Source organism: Trichomycterus rosablanca, chromosome 12 (assembly GCF_030014385.1).
Source record: "Trichomycterus rosablanca isolate fTriRos1 chromosome 12, fTriRos1.hap1, whole genome shotgun sequence".
In the NCBI taxonomy this organism is placed as follows: domain Eukaryota; kingdom Metazoa; phylum Chordata; class Actinopteri; order Siluriformes; family Trichomycteridae; genus Trichomycterus; species Trichomycterus rosablanca.
Window position 1 is genome coordinate 30,083,048 of NC_085999.1, and position 18,369 is coordinate 30,101,416.

Here is an 18,369-nt window from a genome sequence, read left to right on the forward strand (position 1 = left end):
AACTTACATAAGATATTTAGTGTTTTATGAAATGCATAGTAGGTACTTGTGTTAACAGCCTCTTTAATCCATTTGCTAATAAAGCATCCTATTTAATCACAGACCATATAACATATATCCTATTCCCCAGCCATGGTAAATCCTTCAGCCAGATAAAAAACCTCAATGTCCAGCCCTAAGCTCATGTGCAAAACTAAAACCCGTTTTAAGCAGATCAAAGATTGGTACCAGGGACTGCAACCAGGCCTGAAAACTGCTTTAATTTATACCCAAAAAGTGCACAGAAAGAACAAAAAAACAAAAGTAAAACAAAGCAATGGCTTTCAGCCACAAACTCCATTTCAATTTAAATGCACACCACAGTTTATAGGCCAATACCGCTCTGAGTACTGCTTTTATGTGTTATAAACACACCTCAGAGTCCAACAACTGACCATCTAGACTTATCTAGATTGAACTTACTGACAGTGAACAATAAATAAAATATATAAATAAAGTTAAAACGTAACTGTTTTAAAATTCTAAAAGTATGTGTGAGGAAAACTGTCACTAAAATAGTTTCCAGTCTACCAGACACTTTGCTCGTTCAGAACAGTTTCTTATTTACCTTTTGTGCCATGTGGCAGGTGTACTTCTGGCATGCGAGCTGGGCCTCCAGCCGAGCCCGTTTGAGAATGTATTGCCGTTTTCTCTGGAACTCCCAGCCCTTATCGGGATCATCCTTCAATGACAATGAAACCTTACAAATCCTAACAACTGCACTTTGTTTAGCAGTGCACTCCACAGAAACGGCACACCACAGCCACGAACCAACACACAACTTAGCAGCTAACAAGACATGTGAGTATGGAGACGGCAAAATACAGTATCTGCAGCTGTATAATCCATTACCAGCTGTTCTAAATTCATAATTTAAAATATACATATATTTTAGTATACATATATGTATAAATTATGGTGTACATATTACTGTCATTTTGTCCAAGAGGCTAATAAAGAGTACTGTTCATTCTTAATCTTAGAATGCTTTACATAAGTCCTGCATGGTTTATGGTAGCATGCTGAAGCAATCTTCATGAAGAAAATATTGCTTTGTAAAGGAAGGATTTGGATCTACTTTATAGTCTGTGCTTTAAATTTTTAAGGAAGTTTAAGCCTGACGATTAATGAACAGCAGGATAAACTGTTTTCCCCAAACTGACCTTGATTAGCAGTATGGGCTATGGATGGGCCATTATCATCCAGGAAAATAGAACACCTGGTGAATCTGGTATTGTAAAATAGCCCTGCATTCACAAAGCAGTCACTGAAAATACTGATTTCAACCAGATGCTACCCAAACCATTATGAATCCCCTACTGTAACAGTTAACAGTCAGCAGCAGCAGGTTGTGAGTTAAAGGCATCCTTTGGTTGACTTTCAAAAATTAAATCCATCCAGATGCATTAATGCAGTAAAAGTTGACTCATCAGGCTTTTCCATTATTTTAAGGTCCAGGTTTTATGTTCCTTTTGCCAAGCCATGGGACTTTGTGCATTAAACATTTGATGCAAGATTTCTGAATTGCAACCCTGCCACACAGATTACTTATAAAGGTTCTCATACAACTCAAGGTGATTATTTTGATACATCTTTTATAACCTATTAATGATGTTAATTGTCATCAACCAAAGTAAAAAACAGTTGGTAGTGGACTTTTGAACACACACAGAAAATAACACTAACCAGCAAGCACAGTCTAGACCTCTGTCAATGTTTATATCAGAAACCACACACGTTTATCTGAGGACTTATATCTTGCACGGCAAACAGAAATACATACACATACACACTACAACTGCATTAGACACTGGTGAAGACTTCTGGTGAGAGCTGAATGATTAGTTTGGTGAAAACTTGCGGCTCAACATGTAGAAGTGTGAAATTTACAAGTGCTGACAAGCTTTGGTTTAGGTTTGAATCCAGAAAAATATTAGGGGTTCATTCTGCCAAAGTCAATGGTCTTGAAAGTTTTGAAACTTTTTCTGTGACCTAATGACTGGAACACATATTAAATACTCACAGTTAAGTTAAAAAAAAACTACAAACCAATTTTTTAACACACCTTGGTCTGACCAACAATAGACGATTTAGTTTTATTTTACAATCATAAATTTGAATGGCTTAAAACACCAAACAATAACATACTGTAACTATAAGAAGCAACTCATTTTCATATATGTGATATGTAAAAACATTTCCTGATTATTAAAAGATTTCCTGATTACCTCTAAAATCATGTAACAATTCTACCTCTAGCAGGCAAGCTGGGCCTCCAGACAAGCTGTTAGAGAACGTACTGCCTCTTTCTCTGGAACTCCCAGTTCTTATCTGGACCATCCATTCATGATAATGACACCTCACAACTCCTAACAGTTACACTGTTAAGAGGTGCTTTTCACAAGAAATATACACCACAGCCAGTAACTGGTGTATTGCAGAAAGTCCTAGAAATTCTTGGGTCTTCCAGCAATACAATGACCCCAAAACACACATCAAAACCAATTTTGAGAACGCTCAAATTAAAGCAGCGGTCTAGTACAATAGCCCACCATTCGGATGATCGGATGGTTAAGGGTTTAAGTCACTTTGGGTCCTTAAAAGCTTGGATTGTTCCTTGTTTACAATCAGTTGAATGGTGTTCTAAATAAAAGCAGCTGATAAACAACTGAATTTAAAGTGAAAAAAAAACAAAAAAAACCAGCCAAAGACTGAAAAACTGTTTACTACATCAGAAATCATGGTGCAAATATACCATAAATGGGAGATAACTTGTACCAATAAGGACCCTATATTATTTAAGTAGATAATATTACCATGTGTTTTCACCATAAGAGATGAAGGCCCCTAGAAGTACAATCCGCTCCACAATTATTGAAGAAGGACAACATGACTAATCGTGACATTATGTTGGTTTTAAAAATAATTATTTGAAAAGTTTATAAATTCAGTTCAAATTTGTGTGTAAAAACATTTTTCATCAAGAGTACCAATAATTTTGGAGCTGACTGTATATAAAGCACATGATACATTGATACACATATGCACACAGAAAACATAGTACCTTAGGTGTCGTCTGTCCATCATCACTCTCATGACCACTAAAAAGGAAATAAAATACATACTTAATAATACAATAAGGACAATTTGCTTGTACATCTACATGGTGCTATAAAAAAGTAATTGCACTCCCTCCTGATTCTTGCATGTGGTAATAAATGATTTCATGTATTAAACAAAAGACTGACATTATTAAAGAAAAAATGAATTTCACTCCCTGTCACAAAATGTCTAAGAGGACTGTACGATCATGTCTTCATGATTTGAAACAGGGTATGATGGGGTAGAGAAGAATTACAGTGATTGTAAATACAAAAACCATTTCAAATCTAAATGGCTTAAAAGAAACTGACATTAGTTTTGTTGTGTCCTAGAAAAATAACCGAGACACATTCGAGATGCTGTGGTAAAACCTGAAATATGTAAGGAGAATATTAAAGAGTTTAATTGTAGTATTTGCTGCAAAAGAATGTGTAATTATTAAGTATCAGTATGTTATGGGTGTTGAATAACTGCCACTTTGTGTAATATGTTTTCAGTGTTTTGTTTAATAACTTCAAATCATTGAGATTTATATGCCATAACAAATGTAATTAAAAAGGGGCATAACTACAATGCAGTGCAGTAGTTTGTCACTTACTTAAAAGACTCGTCCACTGTCACCATTTCCACTGGGTAAAGTTTAACACCAGGCATGTCAACTGAACTCAAATTCACCCTTATATACACAAAAAAGCTGCATTAAAATACTAGATTAGATACAAAGCAACTGGACAAGTTTGGTGGTTCATACCTGTTAGGGTTCTGCAGAAGCTTTACAGCCTCTTGTAGCGGACTAATCAGGTTGACCGTTGGCCTGTAGGAAACATACCACAAACATAGTGTGCATAACTTTATCTAAAAATTAGATAAGGAAACAGTGTAAACAAGGTGTCTTTAAGCAATATATGTAACATTAGAGACCCAACTAGTTGTTTTAGTTGTGCTGTGCAAATCCCCATAGTACAGTGAGTGCATAGTGCTAATTTTCCATACAGAGTTGTCATGAATCATTACAAAAGAAAGAGATTTTGGGTACTTGGCTAGATAACTTGTAAAACAAGCAAACCTGTTGTATGGCCTTCTAATGTTTATTTAGCCCTTTAAGTTTGTTTATACATATATAAAGCAAGCACATAAAGCACTGAGAATATATAAACCAACTTGAAGGGGACTCACTGGGGGATTTTAATGTACAATTTCTACTATTTATTATTTTTCAAACATAGTACAGGTTTATTGATTAATAGATCTTCAACCTCATTCAATGCATGTCAAGTTACTCAATTTGTCAGTCAAAAACTATGTAAGAAATTTATAAAGAAAAACAAACAACAATTAACAATATGGTCTAGCATGTCAAATATGTCAAATTCTTGTAAAAAGATAAAACTACATTCACACTCCCTAGATCAGGCCACCACTTAAACTAGAGGGGCACTGGCTACTGTTAGTGCAACCAGAGATGATGTCTATGGATTAATAACACAGAAGCTGGTAAAACAAAGAGTTACAGATGCAAAGATTTTTGTGCTTGGAAATAATTTTGAAGATTCCCAGTCAGTCCTGGGGGTTGATTTTCAAATAGTAGATGATCTGTGAGGCAGAAATATAACAAGGCACATCAACCAGGTAACACCTGCCTCACTGCAAGATGTGATAGTAGTGAAATAACGTAGGAGAATAATGACTACTGTTTCGCTTATTCAAGCTTGTTTGAAAGCTGAGGTCAAAGCACATGTTTAGTGATTACAGTGCCACTGGAGCTTGGAGGGTTGAGGATCTTGCTCTAGAACCCAACAGAGGCATTATATTAAACAAGAGATGGGTGCAAAATAAATTAAAACTCATCCAAAAACACTTCAGGCTGTAATAGCTCCCAGAAAGGCCATAAACAAGTACTGATGCCAATTAATTATGCCAACTTGTGTTGTTTCTAGTTCAACTAGTTCATTTAATTTAATACAGAAAACAGTAAAACAGAAGCACAGAATAAAGAAAGCATACTTACCCTTGCTCAGTAGTCCAATTACTGTCTTCTTCTATTCTGAGGGGCTCATCAAAATCACCACCTCGACTCTACCCACAAACACACACACATAAATCAGCTGCAGCTGCAACCTGTCACATGACCACACAGTAACAGCCTGTATGACTGGACCATAATGGACCTTTGTTGTTATTGTAGCAGACACACATGTGGAAAATGTAATTGCCCCCTTCACTAAATAAAAGGTTGCACCATATTAAGCAAAAACTAAACAACTAAAATTACACCACTGTCAAGTTTTTAGGTACGTTTTAGGTCTCAGCACAGCATCTCCATTGGATTCAAGTTAGAACCTAAACAAGGCCTCTCTAAAACAGAAACGTATCCATAATCAGACAAAAAAGCAGACCCAAGTCAGAAACTGGGAGATCCACAGAATGGCAGAAACAGGAACAGGACAAGAAACAGACACGAAAACAAGAATTAGGAACAGAAACACAAACTACAAACAGGAATCAAGAATGCTCATTAATGCAGAGTTAGACACCACAATACTTGTCAGTAAGTCAGTAACAAACAAAGGTAATAAATACACAACAAATTAGGAACACAAGACGTGTGTTACCAATAACAGACAAGTAGCAGGGTTACAGAAACACAAGGCAAACACAACATGCACCATAACAACGACAGTGCTAAGTACTAGAACACAAGTATGACTTTCCATTCCTAAAAGACTTATGTCAAACTCTATTATTATATTATGGGATTTCTAAAAATTACAAGTGTTCTAACGTGCAGACTGTGAAGTAGATTTTCTTAGCTTTACCTTCATGTAGTTGACAAATTGAGAACTGAAGGAAGGATCTTTGTATCTAAACTGGGAGTCTGAAGAACTTCGATCTGCTGTGGAAAACAGACACAAAATTCAAACACTAAAATCTTTAATGTTCAATTTCAGTTTCAAAAACTACTGCTGATATTGTTGCACAACTCCAAAGACAAAGGTTTAATCCTTTCAGAAAGTTAATGTCTATGTGAAGTATGTCATGTTCTCCCCACATCCGTATAGTCTTATTTCAGGTATTTTAGTGTAAAATGTGGATTGACTGGTCTAAATTTCTCCTACATGTAAGTGACTGGATGATAGATTGTTGCCTTCAATAAACTGGCACCCTGTTCACCTTGTAACCCAGGATATGCCTCAGTCCTACCATAACCACTTACTGTTAAAGCTGTTAATATATCTAAAAAAAAACCTTTATTTTTCAACCATTGCAAAACATGCAAAAGGTGAATTAAACATTTAAATGACCCCTGTAGGTGTGAAAGTGTGTGAGTAAATAGCTAAATATTGAAAAGTGTGTGTGTTATACTGTTACAGTTACACTAAGAAAATCCAGATTTTTAAAAAATGATAAAAATCTCTGGTACAAACACCCTAATTACACGTTAAAGCTGTTTTATTTTTTCAGTTTGCCTGGTTGTTGCTTTTAACACCCGCCCACAATGCAGAGTGCTGACAGCAACTTCCTGGCTATTTGCTGTACCCTAGTTGAGGTTAAACCAAGGTCACAATCCCACCTCTCTACAATAACATAACCAAGTGTTTATTTACTCTTTATGAACCAGCAAGGAGGTTTTATAACCACTCCTGTCTTTTTCTATGCTGTCTGTCTATTTAAAATCAAATCCACAACAAAATTAAGTTTCCAAAAAGTCAAAGGGTCTGAACTTTGAACTTACTAAATTTGTGATATGTATGCAGAATCTGTCAGGCAGAGTGCTAATATGCATGGTAAAATCAAGTGTGTGTGTGTGTGTGTAGTACCTGTCAGAGGGCTAATGTGCTCAATGGAATCATCTTTAGTTAACCTGTCCTCCTCTGAAATGTTGGACATTGGCACATTTAGACCCAGACTATCCTCATCAGATGGCTGAAAACACACACACACACACACACACACATTCACTCCTTAAAAATGGCTAAAAGAGGTTATGTGATAGCTGGCTATGATTTAGGACCATTTAAAGGTGAAACTACAGTATAATTAAGAATAAAACAGTAACATAATATAACCTGGATTAATCTGAAACACTCTTAGACACAATGCAAAAATGGAAGATTTTGGGGATTCCCAGAACTGCATTGCCTTAACAAAGTGATCAAGATGGGCTATACTGCTTCAGGAGATCAGCAAGATATGCATAAGCTAAACCAATTGAGGCTTCTCATTATTAAAATACTGTTATGTCATAACAAATAGCCAGTGTGAACAAAATCAGACTGGGTTAGAGTAATTTTACTTTCTTTTCTGATAAAGACAGTAGAAATAGTAGAAAAACCAGCTAGCAATGTGATGCAACAGTCCTATCAAAAGGTTTTTAACAGTACATAGTATTTGCATGTACAGTCTTATTTTTGCTGTAGAAAACGTGTACAATTCACACAATCAGATTCAAATTATATAACTAGGAAAGCATGTCCAAAAAAAAGACTAAATACTAATGCTAACACATACACATGAACTAACCTCTGTGGCAGAAAGACGTTTGTCCCCATTGTCGCTGCCAACCCCAGAATCACTATCCAGCTTCCTGTGTTGATCAATGTCCTCCACACTAAAAAAGACAAGACAAGATGGTAAAATGTCTCTTTAGCCCTCCCTGTAATGCCACTTCCACTCCCTTAGTCTATTAAAGTAATTCCACTGAGACTAGTCGTGCTACATGCACATAATCTAACCTAAATTTGTCCACCAGTCATTCAAATATACCCCTCATTTATTACATCCATTTACCTGATTCTAATACCTGATTTGATACTTGTTGAATAGTAACACAATGCCTGGATATGTTGGTATATACACTTTCTATTTTATATAAATTATATTAGTATGGCCAAATGTACACCCTTATTTTTCAGAGAATTACCTGCCAGTGGTTGGTCGTGATAGGCTAAGTTGGTCCATGACAGGCAGGTACAGGGCGTCGACCATCTTGTCGCTGCGACATGCCTCCATGGTGAGGTACTTAAATATGTGAACCTTTCCCTTTATGCAAATCTGTGACAATATATAGGCAGATCTTAAAAGTTTAGTATCACACCTTATACAAAAACCAGAGTAAAATAGAAATATTTCATATTCTGAAATGACAGGAGCCTGTCATTAATCATACTACTTATAATTAATGCCATGTTTTGTTTCTTTTGACTGGTACCATAGTTTTAGGGGTCGCCACAGCAATTCATTCTGGTCCACATATCTGATTTGGCACAGTTTTTCCACTGAATGCCTTTCCTCAAGCAACCCTTCTTATTTTATCCAGGCTTGGGACCGCAACTAAGAGCACACTGTCAAGTGCACATCCCAATGGTTACTCTGTTCGGCCAATCTCCCTTTAGACATAGCCAATCAGGTGTCTGTAGACACCTGACCGGCTGAGAATTAAACACCAATGATTGAGAATTAGAAAGGGGGTGTCACAGGGTCACCTAAAACAGACAGTTGAAGATTGGGGCATAAAGTTGCCTGGACTGCTGAGACATGCAGATAGCAGAGTCAATTCAGTGTCAACAGTTCTGGCTGGTGGTGCTTAAAGTACATAATTCTAAATAAGTGTGTGTAGTTGGTATTACCTGTGCAGGTGGGCTCTGTAGTGGGTTGTTTTCTAGTTGTATTGATTGGAGTTGAGTCATTTTGCGGTAGCTGACAGGAATAGTGGAGACTTTATTACAGGAGAAATCAAACTTTACCAGAGGTAGATCTGCCAAGTCTGAGAAACACACATACACACGCACACAGACACAGATTTTCTTTTTCAACATTCTGGTACTTTATGGAATCCATGACTTTGAACCCAATTCCAGTTCAATTATCTTTTTTATTAGATTTTTTGTTGAACCTGTAATTCTACCTTGTTCTCTAATGATGAGAACAATTCCATCTGCCAGGAAGGTTTATTACTCCTGGGGTTGTTTGAAACTTAATTATTGATCAACACCATTTTATTTGTATATTTCATGTTGATGGCCCCATGCTGTGTCACCTCAGATCTTTATCCCAGTAAAACAAAACATTGTGTTTGATATGACTTGTGTATGATTTATGGATTATCTGTACCATCGGGTAGAACACACAGAAGGTTCCGGCGAACACTAAGCTCTCGAAGTGCTTTGAGTCGTCCAAGGTGACGAGGCAGGGCTGTGATTTCATTACAGCTCACATCCTAGATGGTAAAAAAACACAAGTACATAGTGAGATAGATTACTCCACCTGGAAACACTGGAACCAAAGCAGGGACACCTTGGATAGGGCACTAATCAATCGCAGGGTTTTGGCCAATCCCCCCCCCCCCCCCCCCCATCATGTCTCATCATGTTTCTATATTTTAATAATATAATAAGCAATGACATTTTACACAATGGGATAACTCAGAAAAACAAACTGTCCCCTTTCCATTGTCCCCACACACTTACCAGTTCCATTAGGTTGGTGAGCTGGCCAATACTCTCAGGAAGAGCGTTTAGTTTGTTGTTGCTGGCATTAAGGACTCGCAGAGGTAGACTACACACACACGCTGGCAACACCGACAACTGGTTACGGCTAAACATTAGTAAAGAAAAAAAAGAGTCAAACCTAACATCCATTCATTAATCAATTCATACGTATTAAGCAACTCAACTGGGTAATTGGTTATGACTAAATTGGGAGGAACATTGTTTCAACTTTTCTCCATTTAAAAATAATGCCTTACACTGTGGTTCCGTGGAGCCCTGGAGCTTTAGAAATGGCTTTGTAACCTTTTTAGACTAGTAAATATTAACAGCTATATTTTTGTACTGTTCTAAGCTTGACTTTAATGATGAGCTAAACAAGATTTATATTCCACAGGGCTGGCAAAAATCAAGCCTGTGTTCAGCTAGGTAAATTAGGCTAATTAAATAACCAAGGGAAAAAGTGCTTTTTAACAAGTCTAAGTGTTTACCTGATGTTTAATGAGGTGAGGGACTGCAGGTTGATGATGGTATCTGGAATGCTTTTGATGCAGTTGTGATAGAGATTCAGTGTTTCCAATGAAACTAGACGCGTGAGTTCAGGAGGAACATCTGCCAACCGATTCTTTGAAAGATCTGAGAAGAAAAAGAGAAACATGGCATAAGAGATACTCATGCCAGCATCATAGACGCTAACTGATATCTGATACGGTTATGTAATCACCACACACAACACTACCATAGCACTACAATACACACAGTACACTTACAACAGCTCACACTACCATGGTCAAGGCCGAAGCCATGAATTGAACATGGGGTGAAAGACTGCTGGGCATCAAAAACTTTTCTGTAGTACCAGTTAATGCCACAGGGAGGCTTAATTCTGTGTGTTTGTGTGCTAGTGTATATTAAGGGATGTCTGAGTGAAGGAAGGCACTTCAAGGTTAAAGGTGCTTCCTGAACCACACATACATACACACAAAGTGTAGGTGCTATTGTTCTTATGTGTTAGCGTAAGCTAGACTGTGACTTTCATTCTGTGTAAAAGATCATGAAAGTATGTCTGACATCACTGGTGGAGGAAAGACACACACACACACACACACACACACACACACACACACACACACACACACACACACACACACACACACACACACAGAGAGATTTAAGGCCCATAATTGGAAATGTGGAAAAACAGCTGAAAAACACATACACACACTCACAGAACTTTGCCACGCTGTACATGTATATAGTTTTTTTAGATTACTAGATGCTTCTGAAACTTTGGTACCAGATTATATGTTTGGATATGACCAAAAGTTTTATAAAAACACATTTAAGTAAGTTTTTTATTGTAAAAACAAGAATGACTATAAGAAAAATAGCCTTTGTCTTTGTGAGAGAGGGACTTCAAGGTTAAGGGTCCTTCCTGAACACACACACACACAAACACACTGCAGGTGTTATTGTTCTGTGTGTTAGTGTAACTTGGCTGTGATTTTTAATCCACGAGGAAGATCAACAAGGAAGCCTGGCTTACATCATTGTCAGTACAAAAGATCACACACACAGCCTGAAGTTCAAGAGCCATAATTGGAAATGTAGAAGAGCAGCTGGTACTTTACATGGCTTAGAAGGAGGAGTGTCTATGTTGACAAATAATAGTACACATACACTCATATGGCTGAGCCTATGCAAAAATCACTTTTGTGCATTGTGTTCTGCAAATACACAGGCTGTTATTTATTCTAACCACATAAGTAGGCGTCTTGACAGAACAGAACCTAAATACCATTGTTAAGAAGTCCTAAAGGATCCTAACAGATATGATGTTTGGGCACTGTTTAACCTCACAGGAAACCTTTTATTATATCAATGAGCCAAAATATAAGGACCGCCTGATAAGACATGAACTCCACAAGGCATCTGGTACCAGGACATTACCAGCAAGTCTTTCAACTTCTGTACATTTTGAGGTGAACTGTCCTACAGTGCATCCATGGGTAAATGATGCACACATGTCTGGCCATTAACTTAAAAAACAGGATTCTCTGGGTAGGTGCTTTTAATGGTGGAACATGGTAAGCATGGACTGTGCAGTCGTTTACACAAAAAAAGGTTCAATGCACTGTTGACACATTCACCTCATCACTGGTAATAAAATGGTCTGCAACTGGCAACAATGAGTCTCGGATGCTTAACAAACCAGCGGTGGTTAGAGGCTTGTTCCTCATTCAAGTATCAGTGGGTACTCACCACAGCTGCCTGTGAAAATCCCTTGCTGTTTGGAAGATAACATAACAATTTCCCCTTATCAAAGTCTCTGAGGTCTTTACGCTGATCATATCTGCTGCATTCAACACATGAACTACGAGGAATTACCATCAACCCACTATTTCACAGATCCCTGACTGTCATGCGCAATTATTACAAAATAGTCAGTGCCGTGTACATTTTGGGGATTTTCAGTTGCATCAAGCATAACAGGAGAGGACTCAGTGTGGTTATTTTGCTAAATGCAGCAGTGCCGTAACTGTGATACATGGTTTTGTTTATCAAATCACCCAAATCGCTCCCACAATGTAATACCAGATTGCATCACTTGATGAAGCAATGACGGACCCCAAAAGTCACTAGGAATGCACATGTTCTGACGTTCATGACTGCTTAAATCAGTCAGAGGAGGGTATAATCGCCTGCCCCACACCCTCGTATGCGTGCACAGTCCCTCGACCCCTTCTTATTCGCCCATACTTCGGTGGTTTCGCACATGAGGCTGGATATTGCACATGGAGAGCCACGCAGCAACCTACATGATCTTCTGTACAGGTGCCTCCGGGTGCTAACCAGGGTCTCTGCACAGCATTTTAAGACCCCACCCCCTTATTAGTCCAGTCTTTCCCACCAAGTTGACTGGTGGCAAATTTTTTCCAGAGGGTGCACTCGGGGAGTTCAGAATCCCAGCGCTGGTGCATTAGCACAATATCCCGCTGCGCCATCTGGGCATAAAATTGATTCTTAATTTCCATTCAAGAAATTTAAATTTAACCTGATGACCTTTATCCTCTACCATGTCCAATTAAAGCTAAACAGAAACAACAATAGTGACTGTCTTGTGTCTCAAATGCTTATTTTGCCTCAGTGTCAGTGTTTGAACAGATTACTTTACATTTTCCTGAAGAGTTTTCTGATAGATAAGAAAGGCAAGTTGTCCGGATCCTGATGCAGCAAATCAGCCTCACATTACTGTACCAACACCATCACCTTTAAATGCTGATAAGTAATATAAATTACGCTAGCCCACTATCAAAAAAATATAGTGTTTAAAACCCTAGTGGTGCTATCGGACAGTTGGGAGGTCTACATACAGACATGATTGGCTAGGGGGGTTGGCTGAGGATGTCTGGGATGTGTTACTGTATTGGGCTCAGTGATGAAACCAGACCTTACTGCTAAAGGTATTCTAGTAATTCCAAGAGGTTTTCACTCTCATCCTCTCTCTCATTCTTTCGTACTCTCTTGCTCCCACTAGCTTTCTCTTTCTCAAGCTCAAATACAAAATAAAAGCTTAATAGCGTGCACAGACACACACACACGGGCCAAGCAGTGAGATCAGTGTGATTGTGCCCTCAAACATCACAACTGGAGTGGGCTTGCTGAAGAATGTGATGCTTCAGCACACATACACACACACAGGGCGTGGCTCACACTAGAGGTAGTGTACTTGCGTAACTTATCTAACATGCGGGAACAGCACTTTTACCACACACACACACACACACACACAAACTGAATGTGAATGCTACTTATTTGTGCCTTCAAACGTCACAACTGAAGTGGGCATGCCAAGGAATGTGATGTGAGAAAACACACAAACACAGAACATAGCCCACGCAGAGGTAGTGTACTTGAACTGCATGTTGTACCTAATGTGTGGGAACAGCACTTTCACCACACAGACACACACACACACACTATATAGTGTACTTGCACTGCATGTTATATCTAATATTTGGGAACAGCATTATTGCCATACACACTATATATATATATATATACAGTGTATCACAAAAGTGAGTACACCCCTCACATTTCTGCAAATATTTTATTATATCTTTTCATGGGACAACACTATAGACATGAAACTTGGATATAACTTAGAGTAGTCAGTGTACAACTTGTATAGCAGTGTAGATTTACTGTCTTCTGAAAATAACTCAACACACAGCCATTAATGTCTAAATGGCTGGCAACATAAGTGAGTACACCCCACAGTGAACATGTCCAAATTGTGCCCAAAGTGTCAATATTTTGTGTGACCACCATTATTATCCAGCACTGCCTTAACCCTCCTGGGCATGGAATTCACCAGAGCTGCACAGGTTGCTACTGGAATCCTCTTCCACTCCTCCATGATGACATCACGGAGCTGGTGGATGTTAGACACCTTGAACTCCTCCATCTTCCACTTGAGGATGCGCCACAGGTGCTCAATTGGGTTTAGTCCATCACCTTTACCTTCAGCTTCCTCAGCAAGGCAGTTGTCATCTTGGAGGTTGTGTTTGGGGTCGTTATCCTGTTGGAAAACTGCCATGAGGCCCAGTTTTCGAAGGGAGGGGATCATGCTCTGTTTCAGAATGTCACAGTACATGTTGAAATTCATGTTTCCCTCAATGAACTGCAGCTCCCCAGTGCCAGCAACACTCATGCAGCCCAAGACCATGATGCTACCACCACCATGCTTGACTGTAGGCAAGATACAGTTGTCTTGGTACTTCTCACCAGGGCGCCGCCACACATGCTGGACACCATCTGAGCCAAACAAGTTTATCTTGGTCTCGTCAGACCACAGGGCATTCCAGTAATCCATGTTCTTGGACTGCTTGTCTTCAGCAAACTGTTTGCGGGCTTTCTTGTGCGTCAGCTTTCTTCTGGGATGACGACCATGCAGACCGAGTTGATGCAGTGTGCGGCGTATGGTCTGAGTACTGACAGGCTGACCTCCCACGTCGTCAACCTCTGCAGCAATGCTGGCAGCACTCATGTGTCTATTTTTTAAAGCCAACCTCTGGATATGACGCCGAACACGTGGACTCAACTTCTTTGGTCGACCCTGGCGAAGCCTGTTCCGAGTGGAACCTGTCCTGGAAAACCGCTGTATGACCTTGGCCACCATGCTGTAGCTCAGTTTCAGGGTGTTAGCAATCTTCTTATAGCCCAGGCCATCTTTGTGGAGAGCAACAATTCTATTTCTCACATCCTCAGAGAGTTCTTTGCCATGAGGTGCCATGTTGAACATCCAGTGGCCAGTATGAGAGAATTGTACCCAAAACACCAAATTTCACAGCCCTGCTCCCCATTTACACCTGGGACCTTGACACATGACACCAGGGAAAGACAACGACACATTTGGGCACAATTTGGACATGTTCACTGTGGGGTGTACTCACTTATGTTGCCAGCTATTTAGACATTAATGGCTGTGTGTTGAGTTATTTTCAGAAGACAGTAAATCTACACTGCTATACAAGCTGTACACTGACTACTCTAAGTTATATCCAAGTTTCATTTCTATAGTGTTGTTCCATGAAAAGATATAATGAAATATTTGCAGAAATGTGAGGGGTGTACTCACTTTTGTGATACACTGTACATATATATATATATATATATATATATATATATATATATATATATATATATATATATATATATATATATTAGGGCTGTCGAAGTTAACGCGATAATAACGCATTAACGCAATCTCAATTTAACGCGATTAAGATAAATAGTGCCATTAACGCAAATTCTAGTTCATGTTGAGACTTGACTGGTAGAACAAACGTTTTAATGTCGGACATGTCACCGTTTTTCATTTGCGGTTTGTTAACAAAATGTAAAAGAGCGTCGTAGCATCTGCACTTGCATAATAAAGAAATAAATACACGCTATATTCACAAGTTGTCGGGAGCAGAACACTTTATTAACTTATTCTGTTACGGTAAAGAATACCGGACAGCTGAGTCAAGCACGTTGTCCATGAACTATGGAAGCCCCAAAGGGTCAAAACACACTCACTTCGTGTAGAAACGTCCATCAAACCATTGGATAGTATTACTACCTAGTATGTGAGTGAATAACACTCCCTTACAGTTTTCTCTTGTCCCAGCAGTTTTTAACATCAGTACATTTAGCATAAAATGTGTTCACCATTTTAATTGTAACATTTCACTTAAAAATCCTTGTTTTCTATAACATTTACACAGATTTTTTTTAATGCGATTAATCGCGATTAACTATATGAAATTCTGAGATTAATCGCGATTAAAAATTTTAATCGTTTGACAGCCCTAATATATATATATACTGTATATATACCGCCTTCAGAATACAATGTTTGAACCATTGGATGCACATGGTCCTCCAGAATGGTTCGGTAGTCCTTGGCAGTGACGCGCCCATCTAGCACAAGTATTGGGCCAAGGGAATGCCATGATATGGCAGCCCAAACCATCACTGATCCACCCCCATGCTTCACTCTGGGCATGCAACAGTCTGGGTGGTACGCTTCTTTGGGGCTTCTCCACACCATAACTCTCCCGGATGTGGGGAAAACAGTAAAGGTGGACTCATCAGAGAACAATACATGTTTCACATTGTCCACAGCCCAAGATTTGCGCTCCTTGCACCATTGAAACCGACGTTTGGCATTGGCACGAGTGACCAAAGGTTTGGCTATAGCAGCCCGGCCGTGTATATTGACCCTGTGGAGCTCCCGACGGACAGTTCTGGTGGAAACAGGAGAGTTGAGGTGCACATTTAATTCTGCCGTGATTTGGGCAGCCGTGGTTTTATGTTTTTTGGATACAATCCGGGTTAGCACCCGAACATCCCTTTCAGACAGCTTCCTCTTGCGTCCACAGTTAATCCTGTTGGATGTGGTTTGTCCTTCTTGGTGATATGCTGACATTACCCTGGATACCGTGGCTCTTGATACATCACAAAGACTTGCTGTCTTGGTCACAGATGCGCCAGCAAGACGTGCACCAACAATTTGTCCTCTTTTGAACTCTGGTATGTCACCCATAATGTTGTGTGCATTGCAATATTTTGAGCAAAACTGTGCTCTTACCCTGCTAATTGAACCTTCACACTCTGCTCTTACTGGTGCAATGTGCAATTAATGAAGATTGGCCACCAGACTGGTCCAATTTCCATGAAACCTCCCACACTAAAATGACAGGTGTTTCAGTTTCATTGTCCAACCCCTGTATATATAGTGTACTTGTACTGCATGCTGTATATAATGTAGGAACAGCACTATTACTACACACACACACACACACACACACACACACACACACACACACACACACACACTATATAGTGTACTTGCACTGCATGCTGTATATAATATGTGGGAACATCACTATTACCACACACACACACACACACACACACACACACTATATAGTGTACTTGCACTGCATGTTGTATCTAATATTTGGGAACAGCACTATTACCACACACACACACACACACACACACACTATATAGTGTACTTGGACTGCATGCTGTATATAATATGTGGGAACAGCACTTTTACCACACACACACACTATATAGTGTACTTGCACCGCATGTTGTATCTAATATTTGGGAACAGCACTATTACCACACACACACACACACACACACACTATATAGTGTACTTGGACTGCATGCTGTATATAATATGTGGGAACAGCACTTTTACCACACACACACACACACACACACACACTATATAGTGTACTTGGACTGCATGCTGTATATAATATGTGGGAACAGCACTTTTACCACACACACACACTATATAGTGTACTTGCACTGCATGTTGTATCTAATATTTGGGAACAGCACTATTACCACACACACACACACACACACACACACACACTATATAGTGTACTTGGACTGCATGCTGTATATAATATGTGGGAACAGCACTTTTACCACACACACACACACACTATATAGTGTACTTGCACTGCATGTTGTATCTAATATTTGGGAACAGCACTATTACCACACACACACTATATAGTGTACTTGGACTGCATGCTGTATATAATATGTGGGAACAGCACTTTTACCACACACACACACACACACACACTATATAGTGTACTTGCACTGCATGTTGTATCTAATATTTGGGAACAGCACTATTACCACACACACACACACACACTATATAGTGTACTTGGACTGCATGCTGTATATAATATGTGGGAACATCACTATTACCACACACACACACTATATAGTGTACTTGCACCGCATGTTGTATCTAATATTTGGGAACAGCACTATTACCACACACACACACACACTATATAGTGTACTTGGACTGCATGCTGTATCTAATATTTGGGAACAGCACTATTACCACACACACACACACACACACACACACACACACTATATAGTGTACTTGGACTGCATGCTGTATATAATATGTGGGAACAGCACTTTTACCACACACACACACACACACTATATAGTGTACTTGCACTGCATGTTGTATCTAATATTTGGGAACAGCACTATTACCACACACACACACACACACACACACACACACACACACACACACACGATATAGTGTACGTGTACTGCATGATGTACCTAATATGTGGGAACAGCAGAATTATCACACACGCAGACACACAGATACACTATACTGCATGTTGTA

General features: G+C 39.2%; 1 protein-coding gene across 1 annotated transcript in view; it reads right to left on the minus strand.

Annotated features, from left to right (window-relative positions):
* lrch1 (leucine-rich repeats and calponin homology (CH) domain containing 1) overlaps positions 1–18,369 on the minus strand; it is a 36,221-nt gene that overhangs the window by 9,892 nt on the left and 7,960 nt on the right. The window contains exons 2-13 of the mRNA XM_063005734.1: positions 10,118–10,262; positions 9,609–9,735; positions 9,253–9,358; positions 8,769–8,905; positions 8,063–8,193; positions 7,663–7,750; positions 6,960–7,065; positions 5,958–6,034; positions 5,150–5,217; positions 3,893–3,955; positions 3,740–3,817; positions 3,104–3,140 (exon numbers count right to left, since the gene is read on the minus strand). Of these exons, the coding sequence (XP_062861804.1) occupies positions 3,104–3,140; positions 3,740–3,817; positions 3,893–3,955; positions 5,150–5,217; positions 5,958–6,034; positions 6,960–7,065; positions 7,663–7,750; positions 8,063–8,193; positions 8,769–8,905; positions 9,253–9,358; positions 9,609–9,735; positions 10,118–10,262 (1,163 nt within the window). The remainder of the gene's footprint in view (positions 1–3,103; positions 3,141–3,739; positions 3,818–3,892; positions 3,956–5,149; positions 5,218–5,957; positions 6,035–6,959; positions 7,066–7,662; positions 7,751–8,062; positions 8,194–8,768; positions 8,906–9,252; positions 9,359–9,608; positions 9,736–10,117; positions 10,263–18,369) is intronic.